The sequence below is a fragment of the Cydia splendana genome, chromosome Z (genome assembly GCF_910591565.1).
Source record: "Cydia splendana chromosome Z, ilCydSple1.2, whole genome shotgun sequence".
NCBI classification, from domain to species: Eukaryota; Metazoa; Arthropoda; class Insecta; order Lepidoptera; family Tortricidae; genus Cydia; species Cydia splendana.
Genome location: NC_085987.1, coordinates 9,376,957 through 9,401,895, shown reverse-complemented (window position 1 = coordinate 9,401,895; position 24,939 = coordinate 9,376,957). Strand labels below are relative to the sequence as shown.

The 24,939-nt window shown below is 36.8% G+C and overlaps 1 protein-coding gene and 1 long non-coding RNA gene across 5 annotated transcripts; one reads left to right on the top strand and one right to left on the bottom strand.

Annotated features, from left to right (window-relative positions):
* Positions 1-56: 56 nt before the first annotated feature.
* Positions 57-6,958, bottom strand: LOC134804553 (uncharacterized). Its single transcript, XR_010146139.1, has 4 exons — positions 6,798-6,958; positions 2,140-2,304; positions 1,291-1,484; positions 57-425 (listed from the first exon to the last, which is right to left on the bottom strand). It is a non-coding gene; the product is annotated as an uncharacterized LOC134804553 (long non-coding RNA).
* A 3,704-nt stretch (positions 6,959-10,662) lies between these two features.
* On the top strand, positions 10,663-24,694 carry LOC134805343 (kynurenine formamidase). Of its 4 annotated transcripts, none has more exons than XM_063778676.1 (5): positions 10,663-10,789; positions 21,009-21,143; positions 21,645-21,746; positions 23,131-23,344; positions 23,772-24,691. In XM_063778676.1, the coding sequence occupies exons 2-5, from the start codon at positions 21,026-21,028 to the stop codon at positions 24,229-24,231; spliced, it is 894 nt and encodes a 297-aa protein (XP_063634746.1). In that variant the 5' UTR covers positions 10,663-10,789; positions 21,009-21,025; the 3' UTR covers positions 24,232-24,691. The 4 variants fall into 4 exon arrangements, with proteins under 4 accessions (XP_063634746.1, XP_063634747.1, XP_063634744.1 ...); XM_063778677.1 differs by having other exon boundaries at positions 10,678-10,795; positions 21,012-21,143; positions 23,772-24,692; XM_063778674.1 differs by lacking the exon at positions 10,663-10,789 and adding an exon at positions 15,482-15,611 and having other exon boundaries at positions 23,772-24,693.
* Positions 24,695-24,939: the final 245 nt, after the last annotated feature.

Here is a 24,939-nt window from a genome sequence, read left to right as displayed (position 1 = left end):
GCGACATACACTTTGAGAAACATACAATCGTGAAAACCCGATAGTTATTAACCATTTAACCACATATTCCTCAGCGTTACTTGCAACTTAAAAATGTCGAAATGCTTATAGTATTTTTAAAATACGATGGGTACGGTGACTTTTATTCATTCATTCTAACGTGAATGTTGCAAACCAATCCTTAATAAATAAAACGTTTTTATACCATTTTTATTCCGAGTAAAAATTGGAGTCTATGGTTAATATTCGGGCCCACCCTGTTCATATGTGTTGTTAGTAGATTTTGACAAACAGTGTAAACAAGACAACGATGGCCACACCCACGGCCATGAGTAACAGCGACAGGTTGAAAATGTCCCCTGCGATGTTGTAGCCAGGCCCGGGCGCCGCACAGTTGAACACGTGGTTGCTTGATGGTTTGAAATCTACAACATTGAAAGTTTACAAGAGCCTTGAATATGACATGAAACTGGGGGCCGATTTTTGAATTTCAATTCAATCGCTCGACTTCGTCACTCGAAAATCGGTGGAAAACGGAGAAATGCTAATTTTTAAAATACGAGCGATCGAAATTGGGAATCTAGTGGTATTGACCACTCGATTTCAATTCTATTAGTAGAATTTAAACGCCTAGTAGTAGAGATATCATTTCGAAATACACGAAATCGAGTGGTCGAATTTCAAAAATCGGCCCCCTGAGTGGCTGAAGAATCTGAAGAATTTTAGAGGCAATTTTATTACAGCAAATGTTTATCATTTCATATTCCGCTAGACACATTTTCGGTCTTAAAGATTAAAATTAACACGATATTTTAAATGTGCCCCTCTGAATGCCTCATTTGGTTTTCACGAAAAAGTGCACTAGTCAAACAATGTATATGTATTAATTAGTATAGAACAGGGGAAAGAAACCCCTATTCATTACACATTTCTTACGTTACTCCAGCTGTTCATCAGGGAAAGCCAGCAAAGTAAAGTTAAAACAGTTGAAGTTGTGCAATTTACACGGAGCTGGTTTCCTGAGCCCAGGTTTAGTAATAAGGAAACATACCTAGTCCTTACGGCGCATTTGTAGTTCCCTTTTTCCGGGGCTAGCTCTCAGACCACTGCTTGCCCAGTATCAATTAAGATTATCAAGAACATAGACATCGTTAGCTGACAACCATGCCACAAACTCAAAAATCTCGTGTCTCGTGCTGCCTTCAGTATCAAGCAGCTTTTAAAGTACTTACAAGGTATACGTAGAGAGTTTTGTAGTATCATTTGTAAACAACATAAGTGGGTACATACCAGTTTGAGATGAACTAGTGGCCCCTATCATAATTGGAGCTATTTATAAGTTCACTGTTTATGACAATGCAGTGTTAGGTTAGGTCTACCAGCTGAGGATATGATAACAAATGTTATTGTGCAAACAGCTGGTTTGGACGCGAAGTCCAGCTCCACTGACGTACGTTTCCATTCCATTGTGTTATCATCTTTATCTAAAACAAATAAACCGTTGAACCCATTGCCCGCCGGATTTGGTTAGCGATAGTTATAATTGGGTAGGTTATGAACTGCACTTCAGATAGGGTACTTATTATCGTCAGTTGACCGCCAAAACTAAATAATCAATAAGTATAACTTAGTCCAAAAAGGAAATCGATAATTTTCTTGAATCGTTGCAGACTTATCTTGATCTAACTCTAGGTTACTTAGGTACCTACCTACTAAAAAAATTCAATTTTAACGAAAATTTGTAAAATACTTAAATGCTGAGGAAGTTCTTGTTTTCCTTGTAAATTTTATTGGTAGTAGGTAATTTAAGAATTTAGGAATTCAATTGTTCATTTTCTGCGCAAATCGGCCTATTATGGTACTTACTATTTTTTACTGAATTAAAAGGTATGGTGGAATCTTTTCGAGCGATGGCGCCATAACCTTTGGCCTACTGTCGAGTGGATGGCGTTAATTTCAATATTTAACATACTTACCTAGGTATATCAGTGAAAGAATAAGGATCAAAATCAAATGGCGTTCTAACAGTTTTAACCTACAGTCGAAAGATGGCAGTAAATGTACTGTGGCTACATAATTTATCATGACAGTAACTCTATAGGTACACTCTATTATCTTTGCTACTACGAAAGCACTTACCTGTTACGTTATTAAATTTTTAGAATAAATCCAATAACAGTTCATATAAATTTCCACATTTTTCACAAAAAACTTCATCTCTATATCGACCAACTCTCTTTGCTTTTGCTCCTTTTAATATTTGGACCATAAACTCCGCTGTATTTGGCTCTGGCCATAGTATTCCTGTAAAGTAGAGGTTAAGTAATCACATAATTATTGTATAGTTTACTTTTCATATAAATAGCCTGGTTGAAAAACATATCTCTGCTCATTTTTTTCTTATTGTGACGTTTAGCAACCGAAATTCGGCATACCTATATTTTTTTACTTTTACCCTTTGGGTACTGGACCCTAAAAACAGCGATTTAAAATTTTAAAGAAAAAATATGAAATTTTGACATGACATTATCATAAATATATATTACAGGAAAAATATAATCACACCTCAATTCAATTTCAATGTATTTATTCATAAAATAATAATTGTACACCTCACCTCACCTCAATCTTAATAACATTTTTTCTAATTAACAAAAAAACAGACAGCGCTGTACACAATTATGCTTAAGTACACTTCTGGACAAAAGTATTTCGTGTTTATAGTTACATGAGATAATTGAAAGTTTGTACGGAACTCTCGGTGCGCGAGTTAAACTCGCACTTGACCGGTTTTTATTGTTATTTGGCTTGGTGCTGAAATTAAGAACCCTTAACGAAATATATTTGACGCTGCCGGTGGGTACCTGCGTAGCTAAATCAACCAAATTTTGTTTGTCGGTGACAGCTTTGGAGAGATTAGGGCCGATTAACGTATCGTCAAGCCTGTTCGGAAAACTGGGTCGGCTCGACGTCCCGCACCCGTCCCGACACAGTACACACACGTACACGTACATTAAGAGATGTGTCCCACCGAATTCAGAACCTTCTACTAACCAATTTTAAATCGGTTTAAAATAAATCGCGGCGGGGAAGCGGTGGTGGCCGAGTGGATATGACATCCGACTTTCAATCCGGAGGTCGCGGGTTCAAATCCTGGCTCGTACCAATGAGTTTTTCGGAACTTATGTACGAAATATCATTTGATATTTACCATTTGCTTTTCGGTGAAGGAAAACATCGTGAGGAAACCTGCATACATCCGCGAAGAAATTCAAAGGTGTATGTAAAGTCCCCAATCCGCATTGGGCCAGCGTGGGGACTATAGCTCAAGCCCTCTTGCGAGTGAGAGGAGGCCTGTGCCCAGCAGTGGGACGTATATAGGCTGAATGATGATGATGATGATGAAAATAAATCGTGGTGGTAGTAGTGGCAGAGTCGCCAGCTGTTGGTCTAGGTAGAGAAAATAGATATAGAGGTTTATGGGAAAAATATGATTTTTTCTCTTGATATGCTAACGATATTGTATAAGATAAATGTAAAGAGGCAATACCTGTAAGATATCTAGAGGATCAGGATTTTTTTTTGAAAAATACTCAATTATGTTATGACTGTGAATCTAATGGATATCTAGTTCCTGATAAAATCATTATTTTACTTGGGCGAAGTTGGGCGCCCGTTGGTGACCCTACAGTACCCTACAGTATCTCTATCAAAATTATCTAGTTTTGCCAACCCTTATTTTTGATGTTACTTTAGTAATGAGTGTAATGACCCTAATATTAATCGAGTTTTTATCAGGCATAACTGGATTTCATTTTGTTATTATCCACTAAAGATTAACGGTCTCTAAGAATGCATTATAATTCGTAAATATACCGAAAATTATTCTAGAAGGATTTGGAACACATGACATTTCCCTGGCAGGCTGCTTCACGGATATAGGCGGTAATTCGAGCTCTAATCTCCGGCAACCCGTTCACATTGAGAAAATTATGAAGGGTAGGTATACATACGTACTTAATAAACATAATGTTATTAAAAATTTAAGCATAGCACAGATATGCAATAAGGTGGCAATAAGTAATACTGTATCCCCTGAATTGCCATTGCAAAATACGAGAACAACCTTCTTGCGAGTATATTTTTTCTAATTGACTTGAGGAGTTGTAACCTCTGCGCACCTAACTTAATGTACGGGCCCCTTGCGGGGCATTTGTCACGTTTGACTTTATACGTTACAATTTAAGAGAGATGTATACTTATTACATGCAAAACATATGCCGTCGAACTTGGTAACTTAGTCCGCTTATAGCTATTTTGTTTAGTTTATTGTCTTGTTGAATTATTGAACAAAATGATAAAATTACCAGATAAAAACCAACAACATAATTCTTCCTTATCATAAGAGTAGGCGGCAGTCCGCTGTTAGATAAAAAATTAAACCTCTCGACGTCCGGGGATCATCTGGGCAATTAAATGCTTGTAGACAAACGCATGCACACAGTTTTACAAAGGGAATACCTAAATCCGATTTCCAGCTGATCTGTTTGTTCCATACGTTTGGAGTTTCCAATTTCCTGTGATTGATATGTTTTGGCAACATAGGCGTACAGTGATAAATATTCATAAATATTGTTTTTTTCTACTCGTCGACTGTGATGGTTGGATTAAGACTTCGTATACCAAACTATAATCGCGTAGTTTTCTATCGATCTAGCAGTTTCAAGAGTATTAACGCTTTTCCAAAATAATGTAAGGCATTTTAGATATTTTAAAATGTATTTCGTTGGCATATAGCGTAGGGGGTTTTTTAAATTTTTTGTTTAATAGTTATTATGAAGAAGTTGGAGGGGTGACCTGCGGTGAGAGTTATGTTATAAAAAGTTATAATTATACTTATTAGAAAAAGTCTACTTATTTACCGACTGATGAAGAAGGGAGGTTAGAATCATACATAAATTAATATAGGTACATAATAGAATATTTTTACAGTGATTAGATAAGTAAATCCCACTCCTAATATAGTAAAGTAATCTGAAAGTCTTGTATTTCGTGTTGTAGATAATTGTATCTACAACACAAAATACAAGACTACCTACTACTACTACTTAGACAAAGATAAGACATATTTAAGATTAAATAATGTAAAACGAGCTAAGTACCCAAAGATATAACAAAAACGGCACAGTATTCTGGTACTTAATGCATGCAACAAAATTCGGTATTAGTTCGTCATTTTCTGGACACACCGAACGTTATCGAGATTGGTTACGAACTTCTTGCGATAAATGTGCAGGAAGCGAATTCAGTTTAAAAAATATGATTACTGATTTGATAAATTAATATCACTCATCTCACCCGTAGTAGACTATGTTGGCGCAAGCGGGGCACACTGATAATATCAAACCAATAACAATATTTAAAAATCTGAATCCACCACCAGAGCCCTTAATTAAACACTGAAGACTCTCACACTCGCACAGTTAGGACAGACACGTCACCTCTCTAATTTGATTCGTTATAAGCCTCCCCTCCTTAATGTCAGCACCATTTGCGTGTCCTAATATAAGACTACATTAAAAACAAGTGACGCTTGCAAGTTATTTGCACATTTCTGTACCTGAGGGTTTACTGAGGGAATCGAGTTTAGTATTGTACGTTGGCAGGTAGGTACTAACTTAAACGCTGCTGAGCTCTTGCAATAAACATTTCAGGCATAACTACCTACTGTCAAAAATAATTAGAGATTGTTGGGTTGACTTGGGTTGTAAATATGAAAATGTATTACCGAAGTGGTTTGATTTGCTACGCTTGAATCCCGATGTTTCGCGCTCTATTGATATATCATAAATACAAAGACCATATTTTCAGACATTATTAAGATAAAATAGTTTAGACCAGGTTCACCCCTGGCGTGTAACTCTAACTAGATTTTCAAGTCAAAAGGTTAGTTAAGCGCAGTTTCACTGGTGATGGTGGCCACCGAGTGCGCCCCCGCTTATAAGTGATCGAAAATGTATAGGTACCTACCTAATTAAATATGCAGATCTTATGAATCACATTTTCGAAGTCCATCATCATCATAATTTAAGAGTCTGGCTCTTGTCGGCGGAGTAGACGCTAGTTTTCGAAGTTTCGAAGCCACATTTTTTTTTAGTAACATTCTTACACAAATTGACTAACATAAGTCCCACGGTAAGCTCAAGAAGACTTGTGTTGTGGGTACTCAGACAACGATATATATAATATTTAAATACATAGAAAACATCCATGACTCAGGAACAAATATCTGTGCTCATCATCATCACAAATAAATGCCCTTACCGGGATTCGAACCCAGGACCATCGGCTTCACAGGCAGGGTCACTATCACTACCCGTTAGGCCAGACCGGTCGTCAATACTGCATGGGGTTTCGGTGTTGTATAAATTTACAAAGCTTCATTCTTAAATACTTAATGACTGATTACAATATTTTTACTTTGTCGATTTTTTTTGTCAGATTTTGCTAAAATTTGGTGGATAGATAGTTCCCTATTCTGTATAGGTATAATAAGCGTAATATATCCGTATGTCCTAAAATCTTCTTAGAGTCACGAAAACGTATGGTATTTTCGGAAAATAACATACATTATTTGTCCCTTATTGGGATTTCATATTTCTTCCACCCAAAATAAGGAGCCCTTCAAACCAGCCAAATTATATGCAAGTCTTACGAAAATAAAGTCGACAACAAAATCGGCCCAGATATGTACAACTAAGTACCTATAATACTTATAAAAGGTTGACAAAACTTACCCAAAGCCCATAGGACTAAAAGAATAGTTAAAATAAGGCAACCCATCAATCCGATTACATTCAGGGCCAATAAAAGGCGTTTACTGCGAGGAAATTGTCCCGTAGAACTAAAAACAAACAAATGTTTTATTCAAACTTTTCTAGTCGCGACCGTCGTGGTCAGTGACAGTTAAACCTGTGTCGAAACGTCGGTAAATAAATGTAATAAAATAAATTCACTATAGACCCATGATAGACCCGCCTATACTCGTAAAAAATGTGAGTTAATATGTGTTCAAAACGCGAAAGTTTTAAAGATGATGCCCTCTGTACTACTGACAAACACAACACAAGGGATACGGACAGGTAGACATTATTTTACTGTCTCAAAATGAACCTTTCTCGTTTAGGTACTCTAAAAATGGTATTTCCTTGTAAATGTTGCTGATACTCTCCGGTAACTAGCCGGTAACCCATACGTGTGAGACATATCCATATCAATAGGTATAGGTATTTTATTTATGCATGAGAATGTGTGGCGCGAAGTAGGTATCTTAATCTCTAACTATTTTATGATAAAATTTAACTGGGTACCAACCGGTCTATTCTTATATTCTCCATTGTAGATTTACGGTCTTCAATAACATAGGTATTTTGTTATGCAAGAAAACAGAAATTCTAATTTTATAACCTTACCTATATTTACTATCCGCGTAATCTGACAGTTTGTCTACAAAAAAGTTTACATTCAATAAAAATGGGTACCATAAAAAGGTTATAGGTAAATTAGATCCCTATTACAAATCTCTGACTGCCTGTTTGGCTGGCTGTTGCCTCTTCACGCTTAAACCTCTGAACCGATTTAGATTAAATTTGGTATGGAGATACGAGTAGTTTGAGGCCCGAGAACCGACATATGATAGATTTTAGGGTTCCGTACCCAAAGGGTAAAAACGGGACCATATTACTGAGACTCCGCTGTCCGTCTGTCTGTCACCATGCTGTATATATCTCATGAACCGTGATAGCTAGGCGGTTGAAAATTTCACAGATGATGTATTTCTGTTGCCGCTATATCAACAAATACTAAAATCAGAATATAATAATTATTTAAGTAGGGCTCACATACAGTAAACGTTATTTTTTTGCCGTTTTTTGCGTAAAGGTACGGAGCCCTTCGTGCACGAGTCCGACTCTCACTTGGCCGTCATCAATCATAATCATCATTCCACCTAGACAATGTCGCGAGCAGATGTTAGTATGTATTAAGTACAGCTATTATGAGTGGTGAAGAAGTAATAAAATATTGTATGACAAGGGAGCAAATACATATAAAAATTTTGACGACTGAAAGAGTGGTTTAGAATCCAGAGCATTTACGTATATCTAAGGACTGGCATTACGGGCACTAAAAATGGTACTAGTTCAGCGGTGTCACTCGCGAATTCGAGCCAAGTCCAGTCCAGGCGGCGTAGCACGGTTGCGTTTTTATCCCTTGTCGCCATGCCTGTCACGTTCTAACAAGTATGTAAGTGCGAAAGGGACGCGCATAGTGACAGTCGATAAAAATGGAACCGTGCTGAGCCCGCAGGCCAGTCCTTAGATAACTACGTCAATGATCCAGAGCGAAGCGGCAAACTCAAGAATAGAATCCTTATCTGGCGAGGTACCTACCTATTCTTCTAGACTAGTTTATCTTGAACGTAGTTCAGTAACGTTTGAATAGCTCTCAAGCGCCGTCCCCAGATAAAAATATTTTTTCTACCGTGAGGTACAGTCAGCAATATTATTCGCTTAGCACCTTTGCATACAAACTTCTTTGCAGGGAGAGGGGGTCACATTTCTCTACAGCTGACTGTACTCTCTGATTTTCTTTCTTCATAGTCATAGGTATGCGAAAATGCATAAAAATGTTCTAAAAGCATCGAATGAAGCCATGCATATTTCCGAATGATTAAACAAATAGTTCATAGAAGTACATCATTCATAATTAAAATATATATTTTTTTGATATATATATTTTATACTTAATGTGATTTGTAGTGTTTAGTTTCAAAATATATTTTTATAATATGTATGTTAGTTTTAAGGTATTTATGTATGGGCCACTAGTTGCCTGAAATAAAAAAATTCATTTCATTAAAAAAAAATAACCATTAAAATTTAAAACGCAAATCGTAATTAAAGTTGTATCATGTAGGTACATTGTTTCGTCGAACGGCGGAGACGGATGATAAGTAGGTACAGTCGGTAGAAATCAAAATGGCCGTATGTAGGTAGGACACATCTCTACTCCAATGATACGAGAAACAGCAAAAAAATAACCGACTTCAATAAATATTTCAAAACGCCACTGTAACTTTAGGAATTTAAATAAAAGTAAACGGACAAATATTTGTACATTTTTGGGTAGTTAATAACATTTATTGGTTAACCGACCAATTACAAAACCGCCTGGATCAGTCACTGAACGACCTGACTTTAACCTACATTATTTGATCGTGTAATGTTTTCTTCTACCCGCAACTGGCTTAAGGAGCAATTTGAGGGTGACTTTTATTTAAATACCTAAAGATACAGAGGTAATAAACATAGTTGATGCTGACCGTACGTCAACCGCTTGCTTCGGCTTGTAGGTAGAGTCGGACCAATCTAACTCTGCATGGCATTTGCAATGACAAAGTGAGGCAATGTCATCGTCGGACTTAACCTATGTTTTAAAACCAATGTGTAGCTGGTACCTGTACAATGTGTAGCGTAGTAAAGTAATACGATATACCTAAACCTAACAGTTCACAAAATAAAACCTATGTAATCTAATTAAGACTTACCTGTTTTAATTAAGTGAGCAATAACAAGAATCTATTCTTAGTCCATCCTACCTATCGAATCTATTCGCTTTATGTTATTATTTTATCCGACTTCAAAAAAAGGACGATGATATCAATTGGAATTTTTTTCTGTACTTACTTATGTTATTAACTTATTACCGTAAGTACTAACAGGTAGATACCTAACCTACCTAAATCAGTTACAAGCGAAGTGGCTGTTTTGTGTGGAAATTTTCATAGAAAATTATCCGTTTCCATTGCTCTTGAATGTTTGTTTCTTAATAGTTTAAATATTTTGATATTTTTAAATATTTAGATGTACCTTTAAAAGACAAAGAGCTTGTGTAAATAAATAACACAATAAATGATCATAATTATATTATATTCCCTTTCTCCATTAGTACCTAGTGTATTAATATTGTTGTCCTACTTATTCCCCAATTTATGAACTATGCGATATAGTTTTATATTACGTAGTTACTTTTGACTTTATTATATCACCTAAATGTAAAAAAATGTGGACACCATTTGCCGTTTAGTTGATAAAGCAAGAAATATGCAAAACAAAACTACCTATGTGACAAAGATCAAAAGTTGGGGAATCAGTAGGACAACAATATTAATATATTTACTGATTTATACAAAAATTAATAAGTTTATAAGAAAACACATTTACTCTAATGAGGGCGCCACTGGACTGTCGACAGTGTCGACGCAGTCTTAAGGACCGTATGTGGGTACATATAGGTATATCAGTATATCGCGTATTCTTATTTGAGTCTCATGTACTTACTAAAAATGTATCCAGCCTGTAAGGGTGCAGTGTTGGTAAACAAACGAGAAACATTAAATTGTGTGTGACCCGTTTATGTCCGGCGTATACCATTGTTTTTATAAAAACTAAGTAAGGGACAAACATTTTGCTAACCTCGGCATTATCGGTGATAAAAAAGCGATAAAGTGTATCTCTTGGAATATTTTTGTATTGACACGGTCAGAATACTAGTGCAAGTTATATTAAGACTGCGCGACGTGACGCGCCACACGCCGCTCGGGCTCGCTCGGCCGCTCTCGCTCAACCTCGGCTCGGCGCTCGCGCATGCTCTACAATATTTATTTACAAACAACCAAACCAACCGGCTTTGACGTTCGTCGTTTATAAGCTTTGAACGGGAGAAACTGGTAAGTGTGGTTATTGTTATTAAAATAATTGAGACTTGATCTGTGCATTAGCGAATTCGATTCTTGGTTACTTACTAGCAAAATGTTAACTATGTAAGGCTTGTGACCCCTAAAGATGAACGGTAGGGACATGCTTCGCGCCTAAACACCGTTTGTATGTACCTAGTAGCTTCAAAATTTAATATTTTAATTTATGCGTATAAAATAGAATATTACATATATTGACATGATTATGCTTCGTACAGATTTTAGACTATTTTTCCTGATGTTTGCATTATTCAGAATTTTATTTTTTAAATTATTATTGGGAGAAATTTGCCGTTCAAGTTAAGATTCCTACATTGTGCGTCGTAGCGAAAAGTTGAACTTTTAGGTAGGGCTAGTTTTTTTCTAATGCTTTTATAAATAAAAGCTCTTGGAAAAGGTCGATAGCCCGCTTCGATGGATTAAATTAACCATCTACCTACTGATCATTATTTTTTTAACCTAAACATGAAATATTTTTTACAGTACATATGGTCCTATTTTCCCGTACTAGTGCGTAAAATAGCACTTTTCGTGGGTATGTCAAAAGTATTAAGGGCCATATGTACTGTAAAACGTTGTACGATACACGTGCGAATAGGTCATTCGCAACTCGTGTCGATTTAAAACACTCCTTTCGGTCGTGTTTTAATTCCTCTTTTCTGCACTTGTATCGTAAATAACTATTTTATATCTTTCACGGCGACCTATTTTTAGGTTCGTTTTTTTTATTAATCTAATTTTAATTCGATGTCTTTTACGACATTTTGTATGTACCTTTTCGTTCACTCGTCACCTTGGAGTCAATTTGTTCTAATTTATGTTTCCGGTCTTTTAGAATGGAGAGGCCAAGTCAAATGAATCAGTGAAATCAGTCCTTTTAGTCGATTGAAGAATGCTTATTAGGGCAAGTATTCTTAATTTATTAGGTACCTAGGTATTTTTTTGCCAGGTGATGACTTTTACATTTTAAGTTAGATAATAATAACAAATATTACCCATGATTTTTTTGTGATGACAAAATTTTTACTAATTTTACAACCCTTTACGCAACCAAATGGTACTTATATGATTTCATGATTTGTGGTACATATTTTCGAATATTATCTAACTAACTGTCAACATATTATACAAGTTACACTGATATTAATAGTTAGAGCTTAATGTAAATCTTTTTGACTTGTTGCCCTTGAATTTAAAAAACATCTTCATTATTGTATTATGTAAAAGTATAGAGTAGGTTTCTGATACCAGTTGTGTTTACTGAGAACGATAAAATTGCCTAATAATAAAACGAGCCATACATATATACCTACTCGCATTTGGCGTCCAAACTGTTATCTTGGTTATTGAACCGCTCTCTGTGAGATTATTGTGACATTGGGTGATAGATACAAGTATTATAAATTAAATAAAAAGAGTATGGTTGCTTGCAACTCTAGCGGTACCTAGTACCTACCAGCATGTTGCAGACCCTTTTTCCTACCGAGCCCTTTGACATTTTGTATTTATGCTAAATAATAATAATTTATTCGAAAAACCACCGCCAGCTGTACTGCCAAAGGTGCCCATCACAGTTCTACATCCCATTTCTTTTCTTTTCATTCTACTTATTTTATAGTCTGCTATATAAGGTGCTACTTTATTAGTTGCAGATATTTTAACAGATGATACTTTACTTTAAAACAATTAACTTTAAATAGAAATTAAGAATATTTAATTATTATTTTTTTGTTTCAATTTACCGAATAAAAAATTAAATTTCACTATGGTTCGGCGGGAAAACTGCAAAAGGTTATTACGTTATTAGGATGAAGTGGCCAGACAGTTAGGTGTTAGGTAAAAGAGGTACTAGAATCTGTTCAATGAGTTCACATTTAATAATCACATTAACAGGGTGTTAAATTTTTACGTAAATTTGTTTTTGAGTTTTCTCCAAAAAAACATCGTAAAATCTATAATGTTTCATACTTAAATATACTCCAGGAACCGAGTACCTACTATCAGCTGTGTATTATCTGCAACTAATAAAGTAGCACCTTATATAAGTAGTTTACATTTTATTTCTGGCAATATGTAAATTGGGAATTTTATCGAAAACAATCTTTCATAACATCGAAATAGTTATTTACGATACAAGTGCGGAGTGTTTTAAATCGACACGAGTTGCGAATTACCTATTCACACGTGTATCGTACAACGTTTCACAGTACATATGGCCCTTTTTAAACTTTAGACATACGCACGAAAAGTGCTATTTTACGCACTAGCGCGGTAAAATAGGACCATATGTACTGTAAATATATTTCTGGTAGTGAGTGCAGTGACCTACCTACTTTAATTACAATCCGGAGTACTTCTTTTGCCGTTCGACCGGAAAATATAAAAAAAAAAGTATTTTTTCTCAGCATTTCATTCTTGACCCTTGCATTCCTCCATTACCCTGCTACTGCTAGTCTACATTATTTTTTGGGTAATTGCATCGAGTGGTGTGTGTCATAACACACATATTTTCTAATATTTTTTTAACGATTTCAACCACAGAGATGATTAAAGCGTTTGTTACATTTATTATATTACAGTTCTCGATGAGAAGTTGTTAAACCGGACGCACGGGTTGGCCAGTGACAACGAACATGAACAATATAATAGAGTGCGCATCCAAATACTTTATAAACGTTATGAGTTTTACATTATAAGGTAATGTACTTCGATGGACGTTTAATTACTTAAATTAATGAGATCTGGTATTCATGCGAGTATGGTCAATACGAGTTTCCAGTCAAATTGGTGGGTCACATCACCGAATTCATATTTTACTCAAATTCTGAGATTTCTGAGAATATGACAGCATTAAATAAACTTTAATGTAGGTACCAAGATACACAAACCGATATAATAAAGAATAATTATATCTGTAAAGTGTAAACACACCTTATTTTAAAAGAGTAAAATAATTTTAAACGATTTTCTATGAACGGGTGTTTTCTATGATCTTAAGAAGTACCTATACCCAATTTCTTAACGATTTTCTTAAGGTAGCCTTAAGGTCAATTGTCAAAGTGACAATCGATGACAGAGTTCCTTTCACGTGATTTGTAACTCGACAAGTAGTAAAAGAAGATGCACCACGGCTTCCCACCCTAGTCAGTAGTTAAGTGCCCTTTCCTACGCAGCTGGAGGTCTTGGGTTCGAATCCCGGTACGGAAATTCATTTGTGTGATATTTATGTACCTACTATACATAATACAAGTTTTATTGAGCCTACTCTGATTGAGTGATATTCCACTGGCATTGTCAGTATTGGCAAAGACATATGTAACTCCGTATAAGATGAATAAAGTCTAAGGAAAAAACGTGCCTCGGAAGTCAAGAAAAAGTCATTCTCGGACAGATGGCGCATACACCTTTGGCCTATCCTCGGCTAGATGGCGGTGACGACACCGTTTCATATTTAACAATTTTAGCACATAGGCATCAGTATCAATGAACATGGGTCAAAATGATATAAAAAAAAAAAAATCATTTAGCCATATATATTAATTTTTTGATAGTATTATACGTTTTCATTTTGAGTTTTGGTCGTGTGTCGATAGATGGCAGTAAATTTACTGTGACTACAAAATTTACTATGACAGGACCCCTCTATACTATCTATTCTCTTTGGTATTGGCAAAGATCCATTAATTGATGAGTATTGAGTTTAAGTCAATTTCTTAATCCGAATTTGGCAGGTGATATAGATGGCGCTGTACGGCTCCGTACATTATGCGGTTATTTTGGTTGTCAGAAGCTGACGTTTGACAATTCAGTGATCACAAAACATATGACACAGAACCAGCGCCATCTGGTTCTAGCTTCAAACTAGGAAGCACGTTTTTTCTTAGACTTTACATCTCAATTACAATCAATAACTCTTTGGTATTGGTTAACCTTTGAACGAGGAAACAGTCGAGAATATTTTTTGGTTTAGATATTTAGTCGGGGTAGCAGTATAATTGTCCTTATCACATTATCACACAGCGGCAGCTACTACCTACATGAATCTAGTATTAAAACTGGATCTGGCATGAGGGTGAGAAGTGACCGAACAAGATAGTCTTATGTATCTTTCAGTAGGAGTAGCAGCGAAAGAGCTATTATTGTTTGAGCTTGTCACAGTCTCACATTTTATTTGTTCCCCACCGTTTTTTTAGTATGGATTATGGTGGGCAACAAACGAATTCGACCAATCACAGTGTCGCATTTGCGTATGTTTTGTCCCTCACGGAGGCACGCGTATAGCACTTCTATACGATCCTACCTTCTATGCCTACCTATCATCACGAAAGAATCAATCAACGATCTAGATCTGAAAACAGGCTTACCTAATGTTGTCTCTTATTTTGGGCTAGATGGATTTTTTAAGTTGTTCGAACCTATTTTGTACATTTCATCGAAATTATTTAAATTGCTTTTAAACACAGATTTTTATTATGCACCAGTACACTACGTACATAATAGGTATGTATAGTTATATTGTAAACAATTTGCTCGCTCGAGGTAGTATGTGATTACTTAATTGAAGACACCAAACTACTGACGTCAAGTTTTATTAGTCTATACATGCATATGTCTGTTTTACCTCTATTTATTCAGTTGCAATGTAAGGAAATTCAATATCGATACCTTAGAACAACGCTCTACCGGTGTCGAGTTACATGTGGTCATATAATTAGTTCTTAGGCAGTCGGTCGTGCGGGCTGCGCGCACGACGCAGTTGTAAAAGTATCTTACTCACGTCATACAATGGAATCTAGTAAGTACCTACACAAATTACAGCACCTACTTGTTTTATTTCTAATTACTGATATTTCTATTTTTAAACTAATTAAGGCATCATAATCAATTATCGTTATCGAACTAATTGTATTGCTTCCGTCACCAAAACTTCAACTAGGTACGAGTAATCGACATATACGAGTACTTTGTTGACTGAACAATTTAGTTGACATCGTATTTGACGATAATGGATACGAGTATACGACGTACAAAGAATTACAAACGTGACGTGATAAACGATTGTGCGAAATATCGCTATTGCGATAAACTGTTGGTCGACAGAATGAGACGCCATGAATGTCTGTTCGAAACATCAAAAACGCGATAATCTTGTTGCTCGACAGATTTTCGAAACTCTGTTCAAAAAATCGGAATAGCGATAAACAGTGCTCGACAAATCGGTTTCGCGATGAAGGTTTGTTGGAAAGATCGGTATCGCGATAATCTGTTGCTCGACGGGACGCTTGTTTCCCGCCTCTGGTCTCTATTCTCTGCGAGTTTCTACCAATCACCATGCCTAAGAAATAAATGAGGTCAGACACTAAATAATACCTACCTATAGGTACAGCAAATACCTACCTAATTCGGATTTTGCATTTATATAGCTAGGTAGGCCTACCACTTCACTGAGTCGTTTTACGACAAATTATTGATGGGATAGTTGAGTAAATCTGATCTTCAGTTTTTAGTACTGTTGGACCAAACCAATCATCTTAGTTGTTCTTTAAGTTATGCCTAACCGCTAAGTTACCAACGCAACTAGTAGCCCTTCAGGTACAGCTAACATGTAATTTGATTGATAAAACAAGTTTCCTTATTTTATGTAAAATATATGGGTAGGTAACATAACAGCCATAACCACCATTTCAAAACTAATTTGAATCGGAATTTATGGCGCGAGAAATCGGTAAACAATTGATTCAGTTCTTCATTGCCTGTTACTGTTTTGGCCCTTATCACCTGCTCAGCACTTCGGAACGACGTCCGGTGCTGTGATTTTTAACTTTGTACTATATAATCTCGATTTGTATGCAAAAACAGCATGTTGTAACACATTGGCTCCGCATCTCCGGGAGAAGGTGCGAATCGCACGACGATTCGTGCTTTCAGACGGAGATGCGGTGCGCGCCTCAGGGTATGCCACACCGAGCTCCATGATGGTACCTACCGTACGGATTTTTATACATTCAAGTGTAAAAGTATGGGTGCATATAACTTAATTCTTAATTCCACCATAGTTCCGCTATAAGAGCTATGGGACATATTTTTGAGTATGATGTGTGCACCCATATTTTTACACTTGACTGTACGTATGTAGACGCGATTCGTCGCGCATCGAAGCTTCAGACGAAGATGCGTAGAAAACCGCAAATCGCAATGACATGCTACGGCAGCATGCTATGGGACTTTTTGCGTGATGGAGCAGAGTAATATTTAATATTCTTTACAGTACATAACTTTACCGCCCAGGGCGGGATTAAGGATGACTCACGTTAGACCGGGCCGTGTCTGGGCCGGAGCTTCCGGCGCTTACTTTTCTATGACATGACAGGCAATCACGTGATGCTTTCCATATAAAACGATGCGCCGGAAGCTCCGGCCCGGACACGGCCCGGTCTAAGGTGAGCCATCCTTTAAGGACAATATACGTGCCTATGGCAAAAATTTAAAGGACCATATGTATAGTTACTGTAAAACGTTGTACAATACACGTGCAAAAAGGTAATTCGCAACTCGTGGCGATTTAAAACACTCCCTTCGGTCGTGTTTCAATTTAACGCCACTCGTGGCGGATTTCCTACTTTTCGCACTTGTATCGTAATGTAGGTACTATTAATTTGTCCTTGTAGTCTATACGATATCTACCTATTTACAATAGGTAAATTATCTCGTAACAACGTTTGGATAGTTAGTATTGCATTTATCATAGCATTCACACGACTGGTGGTAATACCTAGTATTGATAACTTTAGTAAATATATGTATATTATTATCGTGCATAATTGTTATTAAGTACTTAAGTAATTATTTTATTTATTAAGTTTCTATTTTTTTTTAAACATTAAAACCATAATCATTTAAATGTAATAATAAATACAGACCTAAAAACTAAGAAATAAATAAGCAATCAATTATAAAACAATAAAATACAACATGCATACAATTTCACCCATTAATAAGTTTCTATTTAAGTGCACTAAATGCAGATCCAGCAGTGAGCTACTTAAGGCGATCTTAGTAGGTATAGAGCATTAGTGGGTAGGTTCAAGATCATTTACGTAATTTAATAAAAAATACTTCTATTGTTCGGGTTCTTATCTATCATCTAGTTACCTACTACCTACGTACTAATTAGCGATTACTCAATTAGAGCTTACCAAACTAATTATGTATGGTGACTGCTATAGTTATTGATGGTAATCCTACTCTTAACAAATCAGAAAAAAACATGGCCATAGAAATCTTATTGTTTTTCCGGGTATCTTGCTTTTCCGGGGTAAAGTGGATAATCCTTGTGTGCTCTCGAGTATACCGCTGTTCGTCCCCAACGACTAATATGTGCGCGCGGGCGCTCGACGCCGGCATGCGTTGTTCGCAGTACGCGCGCCGAGCGCCCACGTCGAGAGCCCTTACACTTCTAAACGGTCTAGTTGGCTCGATCCAGGATGCTGACCTTTTTAATGATAACTTGGGTGTTAATATTTAATTGTTTTTATCGGACGTCCCTAGACTAAAGCGGTTGGGAGATATGCCCGAATATAAAATGTGGATATTATTATGTTTAATGATTATGTATTGTTTTTTTTTTTGTTTACTTGTCTGTGTCTTTTTACTTGTCTTGTGTATTTGTAAAATATTAATTTGTATGTTTGTCAATTGACATGTTTTTCCATGTTCTGGCGTTTGGTTTCCGCTGTGAGCCGGACGGACATGTTTGAAAATAAATAAATAATAATTGTTAAGAGCGATAACTGTAGCAGTCACCCTACCTTTATTTTGGGGAACAATTCAGGAGGTTGAAAGGAGTGCTTACCTTAAATATATTTTCCGGCGGTATCTTCTTTAGCTTCTACGTTTCAATATTGGCGGTACTATGTAGGTAAGTACACGAGTCGATTCACCGTTTCTTTTTACGATCGTGCCGATAAGAAATACATTTGGAGTTTACAAATATTCATAAAAAAATATTACGTCTTTGTCCGCAGCATTTTTTTAGATATAGCTATGAAATGAAAAGTTGTTTATCGCGTATTATAATATAGTATAAATTCCCAAGTAAGAGAATGATCCCGAAATTGAACCACGAGCGTAATCGAGTGCTCCAAGGCACAAGGGTTAAACAAACTTTGCTGACGAGTGAGACACAAGATTTCTCACCACACCTACGCGAAAAAATACTAACTGTAAACCATAACAAATAAAATCATAATGAACGCTATAATGCTTATCATTCAAAATCAACATTAAAAACTAAATTCTACCAGCCACATGAGCAAACAACTTAAAACTTGCATCAACTTGCATCAACTTAAAACTTGCATCAACTTGCATCAACTTGCATCAACTCGCATCAACTTAAAACTTGCATCAACATACTTTGCCACTCTTGTGGATAAAATGGAACTTTTTCATCCGTTTTTGAAGAATATAAAGAGCATTTACGAGCTGGTGTCAATAAATTTAATTATATTTGGAAATACATGTCATTCTAAAATTAGTTTACGTTATAGTACAGGTAAGAAGTAATACCTACTCGAGATTTCAGGCTTTAATTCGGAGGCCAAGTTCATATATAGTAGGTGTACGAGTACATATAACGGGCCGAAACAGAGAAGCTGCATTCCATGCATTCCATTTCATCTTACTAGTTCCGTACCCATGGGGCATTTAAATTGCGAAAGCCAATAGTTCAGTTTTGTGCAAAAGTTGAACAATTTAACGCATCTGCCTCGTACATGGACCTAAGTACGTACCGCAATACCGTCCGTCCAACTTTATCATTTAGAGTAAAATATTTACATATTACATTAACCATCAAATAAAAAGCAAAATGGTACCGTGAAACCGTATTTTTAGATTTTTTACTTAGTCACAAAATAGTATTAATTACCTACTCGTAGTAATAACACTAATCTATAATCTTCGAAAGCGGTTACCTACTGCATCCTATGGACGATTTCATGAAAATGGGTGCCGTTATAAGCGTTGCGGATCGTTTAAAAACCTGTACATAGGTACATTGCTTTTTAGGGTTCCGTATCCAAAGGGTAAAAACGGGACCCTATTAATTACTAAGACTATACGCTGTCCGTCAGTCCATCTGTCCGTCTGTCTGTCTGTCCGTCTGTCCGTCCGTCTGTCTGTCACCAGGCTGTATCTCATGAACCGTGATAGCTAGGCAGGCAGACGGTTTGTAACCTAGAATGCATATGCTATTTTGCTGTCCTTAATATATTTGTCCATGGTTTCATAATGGAGGAACGTATTCCAAAACTAATTAATTAAAGGTCTCTCTAGTATAACTTGATATAAACTATATGAATACTGCACATAAGTACGTGGTGCGCAATGCGAATTTTTTTAATGTCAATTTCTTGCTTTAATTCCATCATACTTAAAATTCCTCACTTGAGAATAAAATACGATTCGTGTCACATATCACGTCATTTAATTCAATTTCAAGTCAACATAATTAACCGCGACGCGACGTCGCACTGCCAAAATTATGTACTACAAACATAAGTTAGGTATGACATATCGACATTTGTTAATGAACAGACTAGGTAACTTTCAGACTCCGTATCATGAAGCGTTTATAAAGAGTCACGGTCACCACACAAAGGTGTATTTGCATCCTTCAGGTGCAAACTACACCTTTTTTTATTACTCCTATAGTTCGTTTTTTTTAGCATTAGAAATAAAATAAGGTAAACAATCTTGATGTGTATTTTAATTGAAAAACACGTTTTAAAAATAAGTCACGGTAAATATGTAACAATTATGAATCTAATACGATCATTTATTCTTCTGCTTTGATAAGTAATAGTTACTGATTTTAAAAAAGCGCTTTTCAAATAAGAGACATGTTAAGATCGCTTACCTTCTTTCTAATGCTAAAAAAACGAACTATAGAAGTTCTAAAACTCAAGATTTGTTTATTTTTAAATTTATATTATAATATCAATCTTCCTTGCCGTATTCGGAAATGGCGACTCCATCAACGTTCTTGTCCTGATTATCAAATGCTCTAAAAGGCTCACAAAATTAAAGTTTGTTTTTAAAGATGCGGTCACACGAGTCGAGTTGCGGGTATTACGTTTAGGAAGGCTAGGTCGCTTACCGAACGCCCGGTAACTTGCATGTTTCGTTTCAGTAGCAGACGGGATCGCCATGTCAGTAATAATGGACTCTTCAGACCTGGAGAGAGAGTACTCTCCGAGCCAGTGGTCGACGCGCTTCGCCACCTCGCAGCAGGTGCTCCAGAACCACGTACAACTAGTAACCGCAGGTGCGTAGACAGAGTACGTCATAGCTACCTATTGTAGGGCCATTACCAACTGAGCGTCGGGGCAATAAATCATGTTTAAGTATAGTCATATCATAATATAATACTTAGTAAGTAGTGGGCGGTACACTTAGAGAGCAGATAACGAAATAAACAGTTAGATACATAGGTAATACTTGTAATTTGAATTTGTTAAAGACAAATTTCTTACCTATACCACAGAATAAATAATAGTAGGTACTAGGTACTGACGACTCACTCTCTAACAAAACGCGTCTGTTACGATCAGCACAGATATGGCCGCTAGGTGGCGACAGCGCCACGCGCGGCTTATGGCTTTCCCCAAAATTGGGGCGGAACGGATGTAATTTTAGCTACCTGTAGCAAAGCGACGAAATCGCGGAGTGAGCCACGCCTGCCTATACATTAAAATATACTTATTAAGATATGTGACGTGAGATGGTATGACAATAGTATTAATCAAATAATAATTATATTTTTCAGCAAGTGAAGAGGCAACCAACAACATTCCCCATAAACTGGAGATCGAATACGGAGCCACCTTAAATCAGAAACTCGATATTTTCGGCACCGACTTACCAAACGGTAAGTTACCTAACTTAAAGTACCCAAAAGGTATCTGCCCACGACACCGTATCATCCGTAGTAGGAACGTGTCAGGCAATAAAATATTATTTGTATTGAAAAGTATGAAACTATGCCCACTAGCCCGTTTCGTCACCGACCAACACCGTCAAAATTTGTCGACGAAAATATTTTGCCGGTACCGAAACGCTCCGTGTATGGCACGCAATATTGCCGGATCGGTGCGTGCAGGCAGCGAAACGGTGAGCGTACGGGTTATAATTATAACCGCGTATGGTGATCTTTCTAAGCCCGTTATAAACTCGTTGCCGTATCTGTTGCTCGCTCTTGCCAGTCAGTTAACTATTCGCTCGCTCTTTCTGACGACTCTGGCTCTCGCGAATAAAACTCGGGTACTAAGGGGAAGAAACGCGGATGCTACGGGAATTATAGGCGGATGCTATGGGGATGATAAGCGGTTACTACGGGCACTAAGCCCGTTATGTACGGATATGAAACAATGTGGACACGGTGTTGTGGGCATAGAAGTCCGTATCGCTTTACATTCCATGCCTGATACGTTCACAGCACGGTCATGGTATGATACGGTGTAATGGGCAGAGGCCAGAGAACGTTATGGTATTTGTCAATATATTTAGCTACAATAATTGAGACTTTATTAACATCTATTGCTAAGAATCAAGGTCTAGGTGGCAGCTCTACGACATTAGCCTACAATAACATTGAGCGGTATTAAACGAGTACAGGTTATTGCAAATTCTGACTCTTGCTCATCTTTTTAATGCAATTTTCTTGAAAGAGTCTTGATTCGTACTGGGTTTTACGAGTACATTATACAGGGTGTAATCGTTAAGTGTAGCCAGGCGATAATTGCGTAAATTTAACAGATATCAGAAAACTTCCAATTGATATCGAAAGTGCGTTACCCAATGAGTAAAATTACATTAATAACTTTTTTTTTAATAAAAGCAGAAATATCCCAAACATTAACTTAACCCAAACATTAACTAACAAATAATGAATCTCAAGCAGTTTTATCTCTTACGACACCGAAGTTCTTTGAGGGGTGAGTCGTCGTACTAAATGTATGGGAGGGTTTGAAGTTAATGTTTGGGATATTTCTGCTTTTATTAAAAAAAAGTTATAAATGTAATTTGACTCATTGGGTAACGCACTTTCGATATCAATTTGAAGTTTTCTGATATCTGTTATATTTACGGAATTATCGCCTGGCTACACTTAACGATTACAGCCTGTATTATTATACTTACTTTACGGAAGGCCAGTTCATTTCTGACTACAAGTTTTGCTCGGAGAGATAACAATGTTTTTAAATGACTATATACTTAGCTATAGCTGATAACTTTTGACGGGAATATTTCAGATTCGCCAATCCTCGTGTACGTGCACGGCGGCTACTGGCAGGAGTTGAACCGCGAGATCTCGCGCTACCCGGCTGGCCCGCTGTACCGCGCGCGTGTCAAGACCGTGGTGGTGGGCTACGACCTGTGCCCTTCCGCCACCTTGCCGGAGATCGTGCAGCAGATACAGAATGCCGCCAGATTCGTGTTCGAGTACGCTGACAAAATGGGATCGAGGTACGGAGTCTCTTTGTCTGTATCCTCCCCGTCTGTAGGTATCCATACCATAGTCAGCGGATCGATACTATCCCCTCAGATTTTGCCGTTCGGCAAACTGTCGATGATATTTGTGTCAACGTTGATATTTTCGTCTACCTAATAAAACAATTTAGCATTACTTATTTAAGTACATACCTATAGCATTTACATTACCTACCTGCTATTAATAATTTAAATAAAAATTACGTAAAGCAGAATAAGAAGTATCCCACTTATGTATGTACGTACGATGTTTTTTTTTTATTTTCAACTCAACCCGTTGCTTTCTAATTACCCGGAGCTTCCGAAGGAGAGAAGCTGCTGTGAGATCCTCTCTGATTAGACTTAAACTACATGTTCAACATATAAAAATTAGAAAAATTTTACATTATGTTTATCTTGTCAGAGGTGTTTACTTCGCTGGTCATTCAGCCGGCGCCCATTTGGTGGCCAAGCTTCTGTCAGACGCCGACTTCCTGGACAACACGCCCGGCTCCAACCACCTGCAGGGCGCCTTCCTGATCTCCGGCATCTACGACCTCCGCGAACTAGTCCTCACCTCCGTCAACGACGCCGTCCAGCTTCCCACCGAGTGGGCTATCCCGCTCTCTCCACAGTTCGACTGCTATACGCACCTGCAAGCCAGAAGAGTACGACTATATATCCTGGCTGGACAAAACGATAGCCCAGTATTCAAAAAACAGTCGAGAGAATTCTATGAACTTCTGCTAAACACTTGCCTGACCGCTGACATGTACCTCGAAATTAAGGATGAGGTGGATCACTTCGATATAGTAGAATGTCTTGCAAATGACGACAATTATCTTAAAAACCTACTGGTACATGACATAAGAAAGCATTTGTGATGAGTTGTCAATGTTAATTATATAAAACATGCTTTTTATATTTGGCTTGGTATGTTGTGCGCCTAAAAATAAGTACATAAGAGATTTTTTTTTTCGTAAAAGCTTTTAAGTCACAAGCGATTGTCTGGCGTGTTGATAAAAAATAAATAGTGTGTTCTAATGGCATTTCAAAAGCAAATCTTTTTATAAATTTTAAGTATAATATATAAACTCTAGTGGGTACGAAGAAGACTGTTAATTAACATAGTTTAATTAGGTAAGAATTAAGATTTATGTGTAGGTAGTCTATAAATTTACTATAGCGTAAGCATTTACACTCAAGAGCAATTAAAACATGTAAAATGGGGTGAGAGAAATACTGGGGCTTGTAGGGTATCGTCATATTGTTTCTATTGCCAGTCTCGGGGAAATAAACTATGTTTCTCTTACCCCACATGGCTTTATAGAAATTCTATCTAATTTGTCCATTTTATTGCTCATGACGGTAAATTAGTTATTTTAATCTAGGTATTCTGTTGTTATTTGTGTATATTTCGATTCATTGCTATGATAATAATTAAGAACATTAGTAAAGTAAAAACAAATAAAAATAAAAATATTATTATAATACACATTTGGCGTTTGACTGATTTTATGCTTCGGTGTTATCATAAATAAGGACACAGCCACATACCAACTTTTTAATACAATTACAAGGTGATGCTGCAA